The sequence below is a fragment of the Lepidochelys kempii genome, chromosome 1 (assembly GCF_965140285.1).
Source record: "Lepidochelys kempii isolate rLepKem1 chromosome 1, rLepKem1.hap1, whole genome shotgun sequence".
Lineage (NCBI taxonomy): Eukaryota > Metazoa > Chordata > Testudines > Cheloniidae > Lepidochelys > Lepidochelys kempii.
The window spans coordinates 197,817,571-197,836,416 of record NC_136380.1 but is presented as its reverse complement, the minus strand read 5'-3'; the positions used below and the strand labels follow the sequence as shown (position 1 = coordinate 197,836,416).

Sequence of the window (18,846 nt, the reverse complement as noted above, 5' to 3'; positions counted from 1 at the left end):
AAAATTGTGACTTAGCGCATCAGCAGTGAAAATGTGTTTGGTGGTTCAAACTTTGCACATCATAAACCCATTCCACATTTCTGCCTGAGTAACGATGTTGCTCAGTTGGTAAGGCACAGGGCTGATTTAGCATAAGTACCACCAGTCCAGATTTGTGTGGTTTAGGACATCTGTGAAGGGAAAGCTGGTCCATCCCCTCGTCACATAAAGCTTCAATCATGCCAGTGCTCTTAGTCATTTTCACCAACACTATATTCACAACAATGTAAAACAAACATATTTCACTAAACACACACTGTAATAGGTACACTGTAAAGATGTGATTTCAATTTCTATATTGTACAAAGCCCCAAAGAAAATATATTTTAGAGACACAAAAAAGATAGGTGGCTAAAGATTAAAGAATAATGTACAGAAAGATATTTATTGCTAATCTGAAAATTAAACAAGACAGATAATATCTCAAGGTTATACAATATTCAGATCATTTTACAGATATTTAATTATTATGCTATTGATCCAGAAATTTGAACTGTATGGACAGATCTTTAATGGATCTACCCATGTGCATCAGATTGAAGGAGTATAGCCGATGTTATGTAAAAATGGGATTTGGGAATACCAGATTACCCTTGACCTGGGAAGCCTGGTGTTCAATATTGGGTTTTTTATGCTATGATTTTATGCCATACTTGACTAGCTGATTAAGTAAGTTTTGGTAAAATAAGCTGTAAAATTGCCTGAGTTGTTGGGGCAGAGAAGGTTCTTTAAAGACAATACAGGAGGCAGTGAATGTGACTTGACACATTTGTTGACTGAAAATTCCTAGCAATTTGGTTATACTTTCTTTGGAATAAAGGATTTTAAGGGGATTTCTTATAGAATCATAGTGCCATTTCTGTAGCATTAACATAGGGGAATTATTTCACACAAGTTTATTTTCCATAACATTTTTCCTTGCAGATATTTAAAAAAAAGAAAAGGAACCAACCTAGTCTGAATTGCCTCTTCTTTATTATAAAGGGTGTTAAAGCTTAAATAATCTGTCTATTTTTAAAAACAATCTTTTGAAAGTACTTCTGTAAAATATGGAAAATTAACCTGTAACCCATTTGGTAATTTCCTCTTTTTGGGGGGAGGAGGCGCTACTTTGAAATGGCATTTTCATTATTTGTTCAAATAAATAACGTCCAGGAGGATATTTTTTCTCCTTCATGACAGTTTCTGACCTTTTATCCTGTAGCTATCAAAGGAATGCTGTTGGGGCCCCACAAATGTTTTGGGACTAACAGTTGGCTATTCTGTTTTGACAATCACAGAATACACCATAATAAATCTCCATTGTTCTAATTGTTTGACACAAAAACTTAAACACATGCTGAGGTTTAACCTGTGGTTAGGAACAAGTATTACAAAACGTAACACAGCCAACAAATTTAGAATGGGGAAAACTAACCTCGTGCTCTTTTAAAAAGCAGAATGTAAGAAGTGGGGAAGAATACTGTAAATACAGTGATCACTCTCCAAAAGCTGCCTTGTAAAAATAAATAAGATTACTTCAGTATGTGCACTATTCCCTTATAGTACTCTTTTCTTACAACTGCAACTATTTCCAACACTGCAAATACTGAGGCGACGGTCATGCTTTTAAGGGTGACATCTGCATACCCTCTTCCATTGCAGTACAACTATACTTCTCCTATCAGCTCCCTCTGTTGACAGTAACATGCATAGAAAATTATTGAACCAGGTGTCCTCGACAAGCCTGTCAACCTACCGCATAAGGGAGTATTAAGTCTATATCTTACCCTGTTCCTGTGTAGGTAGCACTAGCAAGGAGAATAAAACAGGCTGTCTTGTGCCCTCCCCGCAAAGTAAGGACAGGCCAGCATTTTGTCAGAAGTGATTACCATTCAAGCACCAAGAATGCAGGTGTATACCCTTCAGTCAGAAACTCAGTAACCCAAAGCAAATTTTGTCCTGCTCTGGTTTAAACGCAACCATAAGGTCATTCTAGTTTATAAAACTGAGTAACTTCAGATTCCTTTCAGCTCCAATAAAAGAAAACATAGGAGGATACATGGAAACAGCCAGAGAAAGTGAGATTATAGGAAAGAGTAGAAGGAGGAAGAATAAGTATGATGGTCATCTGATGCCAGGTTTGTATTTACTGTCTGGTTACAGTCATCTGGGAAAGTAAAAGGATAAGGAAAAGCTGACCTGAATTTCCCTGACTATGGGGTTCCAACTTCTAACCAGACTGCCTTCCGCTGCACTCTGCAGGCAACATCTTGGCAGTGTCTGTTAAACACAGCGCCCGTGGTGCTCAAGAGAATTGATTTCTATGCACATCTGTGCTGTCCACCGAAAGTCCATCCAGAAAAGTAAAACAATAAAATGCTTTTTACCAACACTATGGGCCTGCTGCAAAGCCCATTAACTTCAAAAGCATTTGGATCACTTCCTAAGAGAATAGGGAGCCAGAGAAATGTGGTTTTCAAGGAGATACAATCTTGTGGATTGTGCCCTGAAACTTTGTCTCCTGTCTCTTAACTTGTTTAGTCCTGATCCATTAGGATAGATTTTTTATTTTGCTCAGATTCACTCTGCTCTGTTTATTAAACTATTCTTTTGTGCCATGTCTTCTTTTTCATTCTGTCACTATCCACAGAACAGAAAATGTTTCTGTTATATACAGCCACATACGTTGTACGCTTTCCTTAATTTAACTCAGGTAGCCCTCATGTGAAGCCATTCCTCTTTTCTCATCTATTTAGCTGGATTTCCCCAAACCACACTTCCACACCCATTAGGTCAGATATGATGGCATTGCACAGAAGTGTAAGAGTGATGGGAGGTCTCCACATCAGAATATTTGTGTGAGGGGGAAAATGTGAGGTCACAGAGAACTTCTGAATTTGGCTCAACTGTACAGCAGAAAAATCAACAAAACAACAACAACGAGGAGTCCTTGTGGCACCTTAGAGACTAACTAATTCATTTGGGCATAAGCTTTTGTGGGCTAGAACCCACTTCATCAGATACATGGAGTGGAAAATACAGAAGCAGGTATAAATATATGAAAAGATGGGAGTTGCCTTACCAAGTGGGAGGTCAGTCTAACGAGACAATTCAATTAACAGTAGGATACCAAGGGAGGAAAAATAACTTTTGTAGTGGTAATGAGAGTGGCCCATTTCAAACAGTTGACGAGAGGGTGTGAGTAAAAGTAGGGGGAAATTAGGTTTAGGTTTTGTAATGACCCAACCACTTGCAGTTTTTATTCAGGCCTAATGTGATGGTGTCCAGTTTGCAAATTAATTCCAGTTCTGCAGTTTCATGTTGGAGTCTGTTTTTGAACAAAAAAACTTCAAAAACTCCTACGGGATGCTGGGCAAGACTGTATTATAATACAGTGGTTCTCAACTAGTTGTACATGTACCCCTGCGGATACTCAGAGGTCTTCCAGGGGGCACATCAACTCCTCTGGTTTTACAACAGGCTACATAAAAAGCACTAGTAAAGTCAGTACAAACTCAAATTTCATTCAATGACTTGCTTATACTGCTCTGTATACTATACCCTGAAATGTAAGTGCAATATTTATATTCCACTTGATGTATAAGTATATGGTAAAAATGAGAACGTAAGCAATTTGTCAGTAACAGTGTGCTGTGACACTTTTTTGTATTTTTATGTCTGATGTTGTAAGCAACTAGTATTTAAGTGAGATGAAACTTTGGGGGTAGGCAAGACAAGTCAGACTCCTGAAAGGGGCACAGCCGCCTGGAAAGGTTGAGAGCCACTGTTATAGTGTGTGTGCACACGGGGGCAGAATTAACAACCTCACCTCTGGCTTTTTCTTATTTTGAGCTCTTGACTCTGCAACCTTGAAGTTCTTTTAATGTCATATTCTGTATATAATTATTTAGGTTTCCAATGCATTCCTCCAGCATTGCACTATCTTTCAGAGATGAAATGCTTCAAGCAAGTGTTTGCTAGTCGGACAACTCAGGAATGGCACAGAAAAAGAAAACATTCACAGACATTTCTCATCATTTGAGTCAGATACGTGCCTGTGGTGGTGGCAGCACACAAACATCCTGGAAGAGGGAGCCAGGTGTGTTCCAGTCTCACGAAAGGCATACTTGAATATGACAGTCTTTCCAAAGAGAGGCTCCGCAAATCACTGACATCCAAAGGGTTTATTGGCCGCCTTCCCTACTGCGGCAAAATTGTCTTTCCTCCTTGGACCATTGAAAGGAAATCCCATTGCATGAGGCCAGGGATCAGTACATCCATTTCACCTCCTGGAGAGGAGATTCAAGAACTGGGGTTCCACAGCAGCAGTAAGAATTAAAAGGTTTATACAGTGAATCTATTACAGACTACTCCACTCCGAGAAAATGAATTTGTCTGGAGCCTCTCTCAGGTAATACAGAACTGACTCTACTGTACTCTGTACAGTAGGAGTGACTCTGGAGAGTCACTTAAGTGTGCTGTGTGTGACTGAGACTGAACAACATAGAAAAAAGTTTACATTTGTACTTCATGGAGTGATTTTACAAGACAGAGTAGACCACCCTAATAATGAGACAGAACGCCCCCACACCTCTGTTACTTTAGAAGTGCTTAAAAGCTAAACATCATACTGCTCATTTATGGAAACATACATAGTTCTAGTCAAACAGGAATGCTCTAACAAAGACATCTTTGAGTATTCCTCGATAAACAACCTGGGAACCAATGTACAGTGTATCCAACCCAATAAAAATAATCATCTGAAATTATATCTGCAAGGGTCAGAAACTGTTTATGTTCATACATTTGCAAAGGGAGAGTCCTTTCAAAAGTCAATTAAACAACATGAACCTGGCATTTCCACCTTCAGCTTTAGTGCAAATGACAAGTGGAACTCTGTTTTTTACTTTACTACATTAGCAAAGCAAGAATGTGTCCAGAGATCACCTCCTGTGATTGCAGCATGAAAAGTGAAGCTCTAAGTTTTCCCAGAACTTGACAGTTAAACATAATCATGGTTATCATCCCATCAAAGTGAGCAGAAAGTTAAATAATACTATCTGCATAATGTGGGCATTGGAAAAGCTCCATCCTCCAAAAGCAGACAGTACATACTTGGAAGTACTGTATAATCTTGGCATACTAATACCCTATGTCTGCGGATAGTAATTACTTCTTATTGTTGTAAGGACACAAAAGTTCTAGTGTAAACTTACCCAGAAGAGGTGGAGAGAGAGAGAGAGACAGTGTGTGTGTGTGTGAGAGAGAGAGAGAACACAGTTTATGTGTTGCTTCACTATTATTATTCTGCAGAAACACACTTGCAACAAACACTCTTCAATTCCTGTGGGCTTGGGGGATCCAAAAAGCAAGGCATTTTCACAGCGAACATCTAGACAAAAAATTCCTGAGATGTTTTTATCTTGGGATAACAGTTGCATCTTCCTCTCCTCAGCACCCCTTTAATCCCCCACTTAAGGTATGTCATACTGCAGGATGTCCTCAAGGACCCTGCTTTGTGGCATAACATGGCTCTAAGCAACTAAATAATAATAAAAAAAAAAGGTTACAGCTTCTCCTGTAAACTTTGCTGACTGCAGCAGTCTGCAGATATAAAATGCATCTACAAAGCACAGACTGGACTTATATAGGCATTTCTACAAAGGGGACAGCAGTTTATGCAGCACACGAACAGTTGTGAAGTGAAGTGCTACTCTAGTTCCAAGGTGCTACGAAGTACTTCATAATCCAGATTTAGAAATATGAGTTTAATTTTACACTACATCTGTTGTTCTTGCAGCAATAAAATACTCACAAAATGCCAATGTCACACAGATCAAATTAACAAGGAAAAGGGGAGTGTCTCTTCCAATTTTGCAAAACTACTTCCAAACTCCAGCAGAGGGGAATATTTAAACAAATATTCACATGACATGGGTTTTTTTCATGTGGAGTGCAGAGTTTTGAAATGCAGTCTCTTAATAAATCCCATTTTTCTCTTGAAAGAATACATATGGACTTGCAGAGGTGAACTGCAATACTAATAAGGATGGATATAATTGAAAAGCATAGAACATTTGTTCCAAAACAGGATTGAAATCCCCTGACAACAACTTGGGGTGCACTCAACCCCATTTCCTTGAAGATCTTACTACCAACAAACTTACACAATATTGTCTAAACCATCATAAAAGCACTAGAATTAGTTCTCTTTGTTGCATGGCAATTCATACTGGATTCACAAGCTACAATGAAAATGTTTATGTCTTTGCTTAAGTTAAGCTTAAGAGTTTTAAACAACTATCTCTTGTACCTGGATTTTGCCCTGCAGGCTGCCCTTCTGTTACATTTCTCTTTCAGAGAGTATTTAATACTTCCTTACATACTGAAAGCAAATTTGTATTGCAAAAACACAGACATTTTCCAAAAAAACACAAAGTTGTCATAGCTACTTGCCTCTTGGCAATTTCTGAGCATTTCCCAGGTTTAGTGCAATATGTCCACAGAAAAGTAGAAAGACCAGTCTTGATATCATGGTTACAAACCCAAATTCGCACAGTGAATGATGCTGATGGGTATCACAGAACAAGGTACTGCAGCTGCAGTTAAGTGAACTGTTCTCTCAGTGGCAGAGGCAGCAAACTTTGACAGCAGCTTAGTTTACAGTGGGAGGAGACAGAATGACATCATACCCTCCCACTGGAAAAGTAAGGAAAATTAGCTTTAAAATAATGATATCCGACTCCGACTGCAATAGACTTCTGTTTTTTGTTATAGGGTCTTTCAGTCTCTCAGGCTTACAAAATATCAACCTGTGATCACTTACACTTCATGCAAAGAAATCACACAGATGTCAAAATTCCATTAAAACTGCCCTGGAAAACCAGACAGTGAGACATACTATTACACAGCTTTGTCCGAAGAAGGTGAACTGCAAATGTAAAATTAAATTTTTACATTACCCAGAACATTATTTTACCTTATTGATCTCAACATTTTTCTGACTCTAAGATCTTGTCCAACTTAGCATGATTTTGGGCCAGATTCTGCTGTCATTTGTCATTTGGCATGTAGGTAGGAATAGCGGTCAGTAGGTTTCCAGTATAGGGTGGTGTTTATGTGACCATCGTTTATTAGCACTGTAGTGTCCAGGAAGTGGATCTCTTGTGTGGACTGGACCAGGCTGAGGTTGATGGTGGGTTGGAAATTGTTGAAATCAGGGTGGAGTTCCTCAAGGGCTTCTTTTCCATGGGTCCAGATGATGAAGATGTCATCAATATAGCGCAAGTGGAGTAGGGGCGTTAGGGGACAGAGCTGAGGAAGCATTGTTCTAAGTCAGCCATAAAAATGTTGGCATACTGTGGGGCCATGCAGGTACCCATAGCAGTGCCACTGATTTGAAGGTATACATTGTCCCCAAATGTAAAATAGTTACGGGTAAGGACAAAGTCACAAAGTTCAGCCACCGTTATTATCGGGGATACTGTTCCTGACACCACCCTATACCGGAAACCTACTGACCGCTATTCCTACCTACATGCCTCCAGCTTTCACCCTGACCACACCACACGATCCATTGTCTACAGCCAAGCTCTGCGATACAACCACATTTGCTCCAACCCCTCAGACAGAGACAAACACCTACAAGATCTCTATCAAGCATTCTTACAACTACAATACCCACCTGCGGAAGTGAAGAAACAGATTGATAGAGCCGGAAGAGTTCCCAGAAGTCACCTACTACGGGACAGGCCTAACAAAGAAAATAACAGAACGCCACTAGCCGTCACCTTCAGCCCCCAACTAAAACCCCTCCAACGCATTATTAAGGATCTACAACCTATCCTGAAGGATGACTCAACACTCTCACAAATCTTGGGAGACAGGCCAGTCCTTGCCTACAGACAGCCCCCCAACCTGAAGCAAATACTCACCAGCAACCACATACCACACAACAGAACCGTTAACCCAGGAACCTATCCTTGCAACAAAGCCCGTTGCCAACTGTGCACACATATCTATTCAGGGGACACCATCACAGGGCCTAATAACATCAGCCACACTATCAGAGGCTCGTTCACCTGCACATCTACCAATGTGATATATGCCATCATGTGCCAGCAATGCCCCTCTGCCATGTACATTGGTCAAACTGGACAGTCTCTATGTAAAAGAATAAATGGACATAAATCAGATGTCAAGAATGATAACATTCATAAACCAGTCGGAGAACACTTCAATCTCTCTGGTCACGCGATTACAGACATGAAAGTTGCGATATTACAACAGAAAAACTTCAAAACCAGACTCCAGCGAGAGACTGTTGAATTGGAATTCATTTGCAAATTGGATACAATTAACTTAGGCTTGAATAGAGACTGGGAGTGACTGAGTCATTATGCAAGGTAACCTATTTCCCCTTGTTTTCTCCTCTTCTCCCCCCCCCCCCGACGTTCTTGTTAAACCCTGGATTTGTGCTGGAAATGGCCCACCTTGATTATCATACACATTGTAAGGAGAGTGATCACTTTAGATAAGCTATTACCAGCAGGAGAGCGGGGTGGGGGGAGAGAACACCTTTTGTCGTGATAAACACCCATTTTTTCATGGTTTGTGTGTATTAAAAGATCTTCTGTACTTTCCACAGTATGCATCCGATGAAGTGAGCTGTAGCTCACGAAAGCTTATGCTCAAATAAATTGGTTAGTCTCTAAGGTGCCACAAGTACTCCTTTTCTTTATGCAGCTCTATGTTCTGCAAACAACATGTACCCTATATGGTTATGTACTTCAGGAAAATCAGCATATGATTCAATTCACAGAAACAGAAGAACTGGACTTTTTAACCATTCAGGTGCAACATTATCCAAACCAAAGTGCCTTAGATTTTCCCTCATCTCCACAAACTTCATGTTATCCATCTGTAAACTCCTACTACTGTATCAGAAGCAAGAAGTTAACCTTGGAAGGTTTAGATAATAATAGTTTTGCACTGTGATGGCATTAAACGAAGGTCTAGAAAGTGCATTACCAAGGCAGAATAAGTATTTCAGATGAGGAAAGTCACAGACAGGTCAAAGTCATGCAGTGAGTCAAATTAAGATCTCCTGACCCCCACTCCTCTGTCCTAACCCTGAGACCATGTTACCTGAATAATAGCTAAGTACTTAAAAATTCACCTGCTTACCTCATTAGTGCCTAATTTGGGTGCAGAACAAAGTATCTCTAGTAAAGACTCATTCTCTCTCTCATGCTGACATTTTTCAAACCAGTAAGTGCTGTGAAAATGGGGGTTCTGGGGAGGAATTACACTTTTTTCAAATATAAACTGAGATTTGGGCTAAAGTTCAAGATAGTTCTCATATTATCTAAACTAATTCATCCATCATCTCTCGATAGTCCAGCAAACCAAATTCTAGGAGCTGCCTCAGCTCTTCATTGTTCTGAGTTAGATAAAGGGAATAGTTCTGTATGTTCCATAATGTTTGAGGCAGGAAGGGGGATTGTAAATGGATGCATAAAAACTGAGATCCTTTCTTCTCTGTGTGAATGTTGACAATTTCTTGACACTTTCTTTCTTCCCATTTCTTTGCCTCAAATTTTCTTCCCTTCACTGTTATTAAGAATGCTGTGTGTCCCCCAACCTCCGAGATGGCTGCACTTCAGTGATGCTGTGTCTATTGTTTGTTCAGAGCCTTGGGAACTTTTGAGACAAAATGCACTACATAAATGTTAATTATAATCATGGTTCTTTTGTGGGTGACTCAGTTATTGGACTCCTTATCTTTCTTGTAAATCTGTCACAGGATCTTCTGAAAGCCTTCAGGAAAAGAGAGATGCCAAAAATATTGACTCAGATGTACTGCTTTAAAAAAAAACAACCCACTTAATTCACTCCTTCTGTGAGCACTTCCTTATTCTCATCTTCCCCTCACTTCCACTTATTTCTGTGTGTGTATATCTGCCCTATTATAATATGAAGGATGTAAGGGTCTGCTTTTAACAATGTTGTAGGATAATCAGCTCTGTCAGGGTTCCTTCCCCACTCTGAACTCTAGGGTACAGATGTGGGGACCTGCATGAAAGATCCCCTACGCTTATTCTTACCAGCTTAGGTTAAAAACTTCCCCCAGGTACAAACTTTGCCTTGTCCTTGAACAGTATGCTGCCACCACCAAGCGTTTTAAACAAAGAACAAGGAAAGAGACCACTTAGAGAAGACTTCCCCAAAAAATATCCCCCCATGCCTTACACACCTCCTTTCCTGGGGAGGCTTGAGAATAATATCCTAACCAATTTGTTACAAAATCATCAAAGACCCAAACCCCTGGATCTTGGAACAATGGAAAAAATCAGTCAGGTTCTTAAAAGAAGGATTTTATTTAAAAAAAAAAAAAGAAAGGTAAAAATCATCTCTGTAAAATCAGGATGGAAAATATTTTACAGAGTATTCAGATTCAAAACACAGAGGATCCCCCTCTGGGCAAAACCTTAAAGTTACAGAAAACAGGAATAAACCTCCCTCTTAACACAGGGAAAATTCACATAAAACAAAAGATAAACTAATCTGCCTTGCCTGGCTTACCTATACTGGTTGCAATATTGGAGACTTGGATCAGGATGGGTTAGAGAAGATGGATTTCTGTCTGGCCTCTCTCAGTCCCAAGAGAGAACCACCACGTAAAACAAAGAGCACAAAGAGCACACCTTCGGGCCCCCACCCCCCAAGATTTGAAAGTATCTTGTCCCCTTATTGGTCCTTTGGGTCAAGTCCCAGCCAGGTTAGCTGAGCTTCTTACTGGTAACAGGATGTTGCCTCTGGCCAGGAGAGATTTTATAGCACTGTATACAGAAAGGTGGTTACCCTTCCCTTTATATTTATGACAGGCTCTTTGGACACACATAGGGTAGGATGTGCCTACTGTGTCATACAAATAGTGGACAATGGCAATTCCATTGTCTTGCTCCCAAACTGAATTCCAGACCCTCAAGGTCAGTGGTGGGAGTCAGAAACAGAATGAAATGGAGAAAGAGTGGATAAGAGTGAAAAATACAGAAGAGTTGGCATACTAGAAGGGAAGTGTAATTGGGGAATGGCCAAAACAAAGGAAAGGAGGAAAAGAAGTCCCATTATTACTGCTGGCATCCAAAATCTATCAGCATTTCATTTTTTGCCTTGAGAGCAAAGATAGACTTTCTGGTCTGTAATTTCTAGGATCAACCCTAGCACCTTTTTAAAAGGTAAGTCAAACCAGTATTATCCTCTGATTTGAATGATAGCATGCATACTTTTGTTAGCACATTAGCCAGTGTGGTTAGAATTTCCCAAATATCTAAATGACTTACAAGCCTAAGTTCCAGGATGCTGTGCCAAGGAATGGAGACACCAAAAGTCAATGGGACTGAGTGCTTTTGAAAATTCTACTCTTTATTTTTAAGAGCCTTGAGAATTCTTGGATTAATTCCAAGGGGACCCTCCTCCCCCCCACAGGATCCCAAAGCCTGGGCTCCAGCCTGAGCCCAAACATCTAGACCACAATTAAATAGCCCCTTCACCCGAGCCTGGTGCGCCAGAGTCAGCTGGCACAGGCCAGCCCTGGGCATGTAACTGCCATGTAGACATACCTTCAAGAGTTCTAAAACCTCCTTAATTGTTCCTAGACTCTACTGTATCCAGTAGACCAACTAAGTCTCTCACAGGCTTCCTGTTTCTGATAGAACTGATATTTGCTTTTGCATCTTTGGCTATTTGCTCTTCAAATTCCTTCTTAGCACTCCTAATTTCCACCTTACATGTAACCTGCCATAGTTTATGCTCCTTTCTATTGGCCTCAGAGGGCTGGATTTCCATTTTCTGAAGGATGTTCGTTTGGCCCTGTTTTTTAGACATACTATGTGGTTTGTTTGGTTTTTTTGGCTTAAGAGATATGCATACCCTTTGTAATTCTGTTATGCCATGCTTAAGTGGTATCCATAGTACACACGGACAATATTTTGCTGTGGGGCAGATAGATGGCAGCGTTTCGTATGTACTCCTTGGTCCCTGTGGTCATCATCTTATGTTCTGAAACTTTAGACATGATTGCCCCTATCTTGGCATACATACCTAACAATCTTGTTATTGCTCTAAAGTTATTCATCCGCATCCAGCACTGTATTCCATGACCTCCTGCTGCAGTGAATCCCACAGGCTGACTACATGCTGAGTGAAACGTTTCCTTTAGTTCCATCTAAATGCACCAATTAGCAGTATGCTCATGCCAATTCCTGGTACAGCAGCATTGGATTGCACTGGTGTGAGTTCAGAGATGATTTCTGAGGTTCCCAGAACACTGTATATTTAGTTGGAGGGTTCAGTCTCTGCAGGCTCCTCCTTGCTGAATCATGGCAGTAACAGGCAAACCACATTTCATTCAATTCTTAAGGGTCAACCTAGTAAGGGATTTTTCCCCCTTGAACCTGTGTAGCACTGTGCAAGTCCTGAATATTGTTATTGAAGAGATCAGAGCCTAGGATGAAGGCTGGTTTCCTCCCTCTTAACAGCCTGGACTGTCAGTATTTCAGATAATTAGTTGGAGGAGAATGATAGGAGTGACTCCTGCTCTGTTCCCCCAAGGTCTGCACTGCAGCACTCCTTCCAAACATACACCCTCTACAAAACGATTTCCATCAAAATGCTTACTGACTTCTTGCAAATTTGGCTCAGTGAGTGCCTATATTGTGTTGAGGAATGGGTAGGAGCAAGGCACATAGGGTGGAAAGTGTGGATGCTACAGATGTAACTTCAGATCTGAAGTCTGGAGTTTATTACCACACACAAAGACAGGATAAAAAACTTCTGCTTTATGTTTGGTGGTAGGATGCAACACAGCAGGTAATGATGGTGGGGTTTTATGTTGCAAAGGAAAAGGGATGTCTGTCTTTAGTTTACAGCAGCAGCAACACATAGCTGCGGAGAGACATCAATGATGGACCACTAATGACTGATAATTCTGATATTTATCAAGTGATAGATTTCTGTGCAACTTTCTGTCACACATATCATGTCATACCATATAACCAACATCAAAGCAATATAGTCAAACTTTCCTTCAATTATATTCAAAAGATCTACTTATTATGCAGGGAATGGCCCCCTTTGCTTCTCTTTCTCACCACTTCCCAATCACTGGTTTCTACTACAGTCCCAAATAGTTCTTAGCCAAAAATTGTGTACAGCTTAATCCCTCTGACCCATCTCATTCAATATCACAACTTTTACTTTCTTATTCTTTTATCAACAGTGATCTATAATAAAATTTTCTGTGCCTTTTTTGTCACTCTATTGTCATTTGACTTTTGATTATATTTCCTAATTACCATCAGAAAGCCAAGTTTTCCCTAATTAAATTTAGCTTTCTACACTAGATTGACACTAGAGAGCATCCTCAAGATATTTTTTTAGTCATTGGGGATTCTTCTGTCACCTAGAGAATCTTCCAAAAAATTGTGCGTGATCAAGATTATATAGCACTGTTAGCCAGATAAAATCTGTTAACCTTCCTAGAATTGCAGAAAGGAAAATTGTTAATGCCATTGACTGCGGTTTCACTAGCTATTGCACAAGCGTATACACACACACACACATATACACCAAATAACCAAATTCCCCCCTCCCCGCCCCCAATTTTACATACGCATTTGGTTTCCATTTTGTTTTGAGCATTCTGCAATTCAGAAAAATTAAATTTTTTCCAAAACGTCCACTTTGGCCACTCTCAGATTAAAAATACGTGATGTGTAACATCGAATTTAATGCAAAAACACAACCCACACTTAGGTGTTCAATGTTGCAACAATATACAAGGGTTTTATAGATATTTTAACACCTGTTGAGCCTCATATACCCACCCTTATCAATATAGTATAGCTCTTTCAGGAAAGGTTTAGGAGACAAATGGGAAGGGCAAAAAACCAGTTGAGTCAGACGTCTAGTAATGGAATGGAACTGTTCACTTCAAGGTCACCAAGTAGGACTGCAACTCAAGTCAGTAGTGACCAAAGACTGTTACCCTCTGATGACTGTTCAGCGACCTATATGGAAAGCATCTGAAGTCCCATTTCCAGTGGGCAAACATCCACACAATAAAAACCAAACACAACTACCATTAACTGCAACTTTTGTTTGTTTTGTTTCAATATACAGTCTCCAGCACAGTCATCAAGGACAGGACCTAAGAAGAGGATGGAGGTTGAACTCCTCTCTCCTTCATAGATGGGAGCCTGTGTGTCAGAATGAGGTATGTTGCTGGGGCAACATACAGAAATTTGCATAGCTGCTGGCCTGTGCTGTGCGTATTCTCTGGATAAACAGAAAAGCTGAGTCTCCAGAGATGTAAGTGCAGCATCTTTCAATGAAGAAACCTTACAGTAAAATTCAAAGCTGACACATTTCATGATGCCTCATTGAAGTCAGTGGTACTGCATGAAATATAAGTGAGCACTAAATCTGGCACACTCTATGGATAGCAGGTGCAGAGTTAAGCCACATACATTCTCTCCCCCCTCCCCCCACTCAAAGGTTCTGACATTCAGCTGGGGCAGCACTGAGAGAGAGGCTGGAGTAAAACTAAAAATAAAACATAGTTAACATTTATCAAGTGCAGTGAGGAGCTCTCACAGTCAGATGGGGAAAGACAACCAGGTTTTTTTGGTTTTATTAAGGGTGCTTATTCTTTGTGAAGATGTGACTCTTGGCCTAACTAACATTCTTCCGTAAAGAAATTTATTTCCTTGGCCATGATGCAGAGATATGATGAATGTGTGCAGGGACAAGAGAGAAATAAATCATTCACATTGTCCTCCCATTATGAGTCACCTTGGCCTATAAAATATCTTCCACAGACTTTTCAGCTTAACAGGCTGCACTGGGGTAGAATCAAGATCAGTGGGCTTTATGTGATTCAAAATGCTATAAATAATTTTGAAGCAGGGACACCAGTCACTACTGCATACAGAATGTAAGCAATTGGAACACAATATAAAGTGCCCCCTTCGCTTGAATGGGAATAAGTTTTTGCCCCAAACCCAAAAGTTACACTATCTCCAAAGTATGTAGCAGATGGAATAAAAATGTTTTTGATTGTAACCGTTCAGGTCTTTCAGTTTTCATTACCATCCTCTCATTACTCAAGAGACAACACAAAATGTGTTACACTATACATATGCTTAAAGTAACAGTTCATACATAGTTTGCCTGAAGCAAAACAAAACAGGGATTACACAAAAATTACACAAGTGCAAAAGTAACTTTTTAAAATAAAATATCCCAATACCCCAATTTTTGCACTAAAACTGGCCTTTTCAAATAGTTTTGCACAAAAGCTCCAGAATCTGTACACTCAGGGCAAAACGTGATGTTATCTGCAGGGCAAAGGGATCTTGTTTAATATTAGATGTACAGTGAATCTAGATCATCTAGTAATTAAATAATAATAAATAATACATACCTTGTACTTTGAAGCACTTTTCATCCAAGAATCTTGAAATATTTGGTGCGATTTCTTTGAAGGTCATGTCTACTGTAAAAAAGATAAAATTTATATTTGGGAAAGGCAATGCTTCTCATAATTTTTGAAGTGAATTTAATATTCATAAATCATGTGAGACTAACAGGTCTACAGACTCCATTCTTCCAAAGGAGTGGAACAGCGTGACAAAGACTAAAGCAAGCTTCTCCATGCTATCTGCCATTGTATTTCACTCACAAGCTGGAGGGCATTATCTCTAGAAAGCAGTGCCTAGTTCAGTGTTCAAGGCTGTTCAATCCTTGGTTTATCTAGTAAACTAGCCAGTGATGACAGCTTCCAGTTTTACATATAAAACTGGCTCCTGCTTTGTGAAATAGGGTGAATAGTATAGAGTCAGCCCTGGCTATCTTGAACCTGTTTAGAATCTGAGTGTCTTGAAAGCAATACAAAGTAATACAGATATGACCCAAAGTGCGAATTTGCAAGGGCGTGTAGCATTTGTAAAAGCTGGGGACTGCTACAGTGGGATGGACCTGGAATGCAGTCTGGAGTATGGCCAGATGTACAAGTATATTTTGGAAGTTCCTATGTGTGTATAACTTTTTTTTATATAAATGAAGTGATAGAATGTTTATCATAAATGCTGACCCTGTAAGTAGTTCTTCATGCAGTACATCAGTAGGACAAACATGCACAAAAAGGTCTGGTCCTCATCTTGAAAATAAATATTACCAAATCCTTATAACTAGGCCAAATTTTGAAGCCTTTACTTAATTTTTAAATTAGTCCTTACTCAGGCAAAACTTCCACTGAAATCAAGGGAACCATTCTTTCTGGTGGGAGGCCCTGGAGGTGGAACCAAAAACTCTTGGAAGGACCCAGCTATGCTGATGGTAGAGATTTGGTAGGAAAGCAACAGCATCTTCTGCTCTCGTCTCCTTTCCATTTCTGCTGGAATCATTCTGCCAGTCAAATTGCCACTGGCTGGTTCTCACTGTGGCTGCTCAGTGGCAGCTGTGGAAGGAAACCAATTGGGAGGGATACAACTCCACAATGTGTTATCCTCCGATCCACATTTTGCATAGTATTCCTCTCCCACGCACACCGCGTCTAAGGCTGTGAGTCAGAGTGAAAACTGTTTGCTGGCAGTGTGGCTTAATTAAACTTTCAAAAGGGGGAAAAAAAAACCAAACAGTCTCACACAAGATGCATAAAAGTAGTGCAAGTCATTTTCCTGCTTTAATTCCACAAACAAATAACTCATCCATGTACCTCAAGACACATTTTCATCTCAAATTAAGAAAATTCATAGTTGCCAAGATTGGCAATATTTTTCCAGGGATAATTCTCCAAATAATCTGAGTATTTGTCCCCGATCCACAGGCCAGCAGCACCAGAGGAATGAGCACACACATTCTGATGATTTAATAGTGGTGACTACATTAATATCTCAGTTGTCAGTGCTTCAGAACACATAAAACTTGCACACCCATCTGCTCGCCGTTAGAGAGAGGGATGAAGGTCTAAAGTTTCAGATGGCCTATACGAACAGCAGATTTAATCATGGTTTTAATTGTAAAATCCAATGTTTATGAAAGCTGTGGCAATTAACAACAAAACCTTACATTTACAGGCCTTTCATCTCTAGATTCCAAAATGATTTACTAACAACAAATTTATTACTCCAATGACATGCAACCACTTCTGGGGAGGAGGGCAACAGGCAGGCAAGCATTGCAGAGTACACTTCACAACATAGGAGGAAGAAAAACTTTGCCAAAGCCACTTGGACAAAGTTTATTAGCTCACAATGATTAGACAAGTATTTGATTTTCCAGTTCTCATCTGAGAGTTTACAACAAGAGTCAATGTGAAACCCATTTCAAGATTTTGATTCACTAAGTCACTAGCTTTGTCCATCTTCCCAGACTATGAACAACCTGCTACCACCTCTCTAATATGTTGGAAATATGTTATCCCTTGCCGAAGTAATAACTTCGAGAGAGCTGCACAGATTTGGAAGATTTCACACCAGTTCTGATGTCTGAGCCCTGGGAACAAACTAGGGTTCAGCCAAACTCTTGGACATACTGAGTTATTCTCTGCTGTGCACTATGTAAGCCTGGATTTTCCCAAGTTTAGCTTCCAAACCATAGCTCTATTACATTTGGGTTGTACTACACAGCCAACTCCACCAGGCCAGAATGCTCTACTATCTTGGAGAACCTTAAAATATTTTTATGAATAGACTCTTCAACTGATTAAACTCTACTTCAGTTTTAAAGCTAATTGGAGGAGTGCTGAATATAGAACTTCTGAAGCACAGCAAAATGCCTGATTCGCTCCCTCATTCTCTGTTTCTCCTCATCTTCCCCCTTCCATTCACATGACAGAAACTACCTTCAGTTTCTTTGCTGTCACGTTTCTTCAAGAGTTCTTGTCTGTTCATATCCAGATACCGCTCCCAAAGGATGCAGTTCGCGTCGCGATCTGTGCTGGTATCAATGCCGAAGGTGGTGCAGCAACCGTTGCCAGTGGCATGAGTGGTGCTGTGATCATCGACTCTGCTGTCGGAGCTGAGACCGTTGACGTCAGCGGGTGGGTCCCCATAGGGGTGCCCAGTGTGGAGGGCGTATGCAGCTGCCCAAAAGAAGCTGAGGCCACCGATGCTGCTGTGGAGCCCTGGCTCTGGTGATAGGCTCAGATAGGTGTCCAGACGGGCCGCTGAGGAGCCTACCATTGGTCTGGCCAGGGTGCTGGGTAGGGTTGTTGGTCGTGGCAGGAACGGGATCTTCTGCTCCTACTAGAGGGCAACGACTCTGCTTCCGACTCTGAGGTCTCAGACTGTGATGACCATGGAGGAGCGGAGCCGCTTGGTGCTTGAGAGCGGTGCCAACTGGGGGACCAAAGCAGTTCACCCACACAGGCCACCAGTGCTGCAGACCAATGCGACGGGGATAGTGGTCTTATGGCCAATATCATTGCAGGTTTGCCCAAGGAATGTACCAGGCCTGGAACCGGTGCTGGCGATCTCTCTCACCGAGGAGGTGAGGATGGCGCTGTAAGCTCCAAAAGGTCCACAACCACCTAGAATGCCTCTGGCATGGAGGGGAGCTGTAGGTCTTCATAGCGGTGAGCAGTGCGGGTCCAGACTCAACTGGATTTGTCTCAGAGCAGGTGTAGACGGAAACCCCACTGAATGGGTGCCCGACTGGGACTTATCGGCCTACTGGTCTTTAGACCTGGCCGGGGAGCGCTCTCTGTCAGCCTTTTTCATTTGTGGCACAGTGGGAATACGACTGGTACCTAATCGATGT

At 40.8% G+C, this 18,846-nt stretch overlaps 1 protein-coding gene across 1 annotated transcript in view; it reads right to left on the bottom strand.

The window, feature by feature from the left end:
* ABI3BP (ABI family member 3 binding protein) overlaps positions 1-18,269 on the bottom strand; it is a 317,415-nt gene extending 299,146 nt beyond the window's left edge. Inside the window, exons 1-2 of the mRNA XM_078851501.1 lie at positions 17,930-18,269; positions 15,509-15,580 (exon numbers count right to left, since the gene is read on the bottom strand). Of these exons, the coding sequence (XP_078707627.1) occupies positions 15,509-15,580; positions 17,930-18,269 (412 nt within the window). The remainder of the gene's footprint in view (positions 1-15,508; positions 15,581-17,929) is intronic.
* Positions 18,270-18,846: the final 577 nt, after the last annotated feature.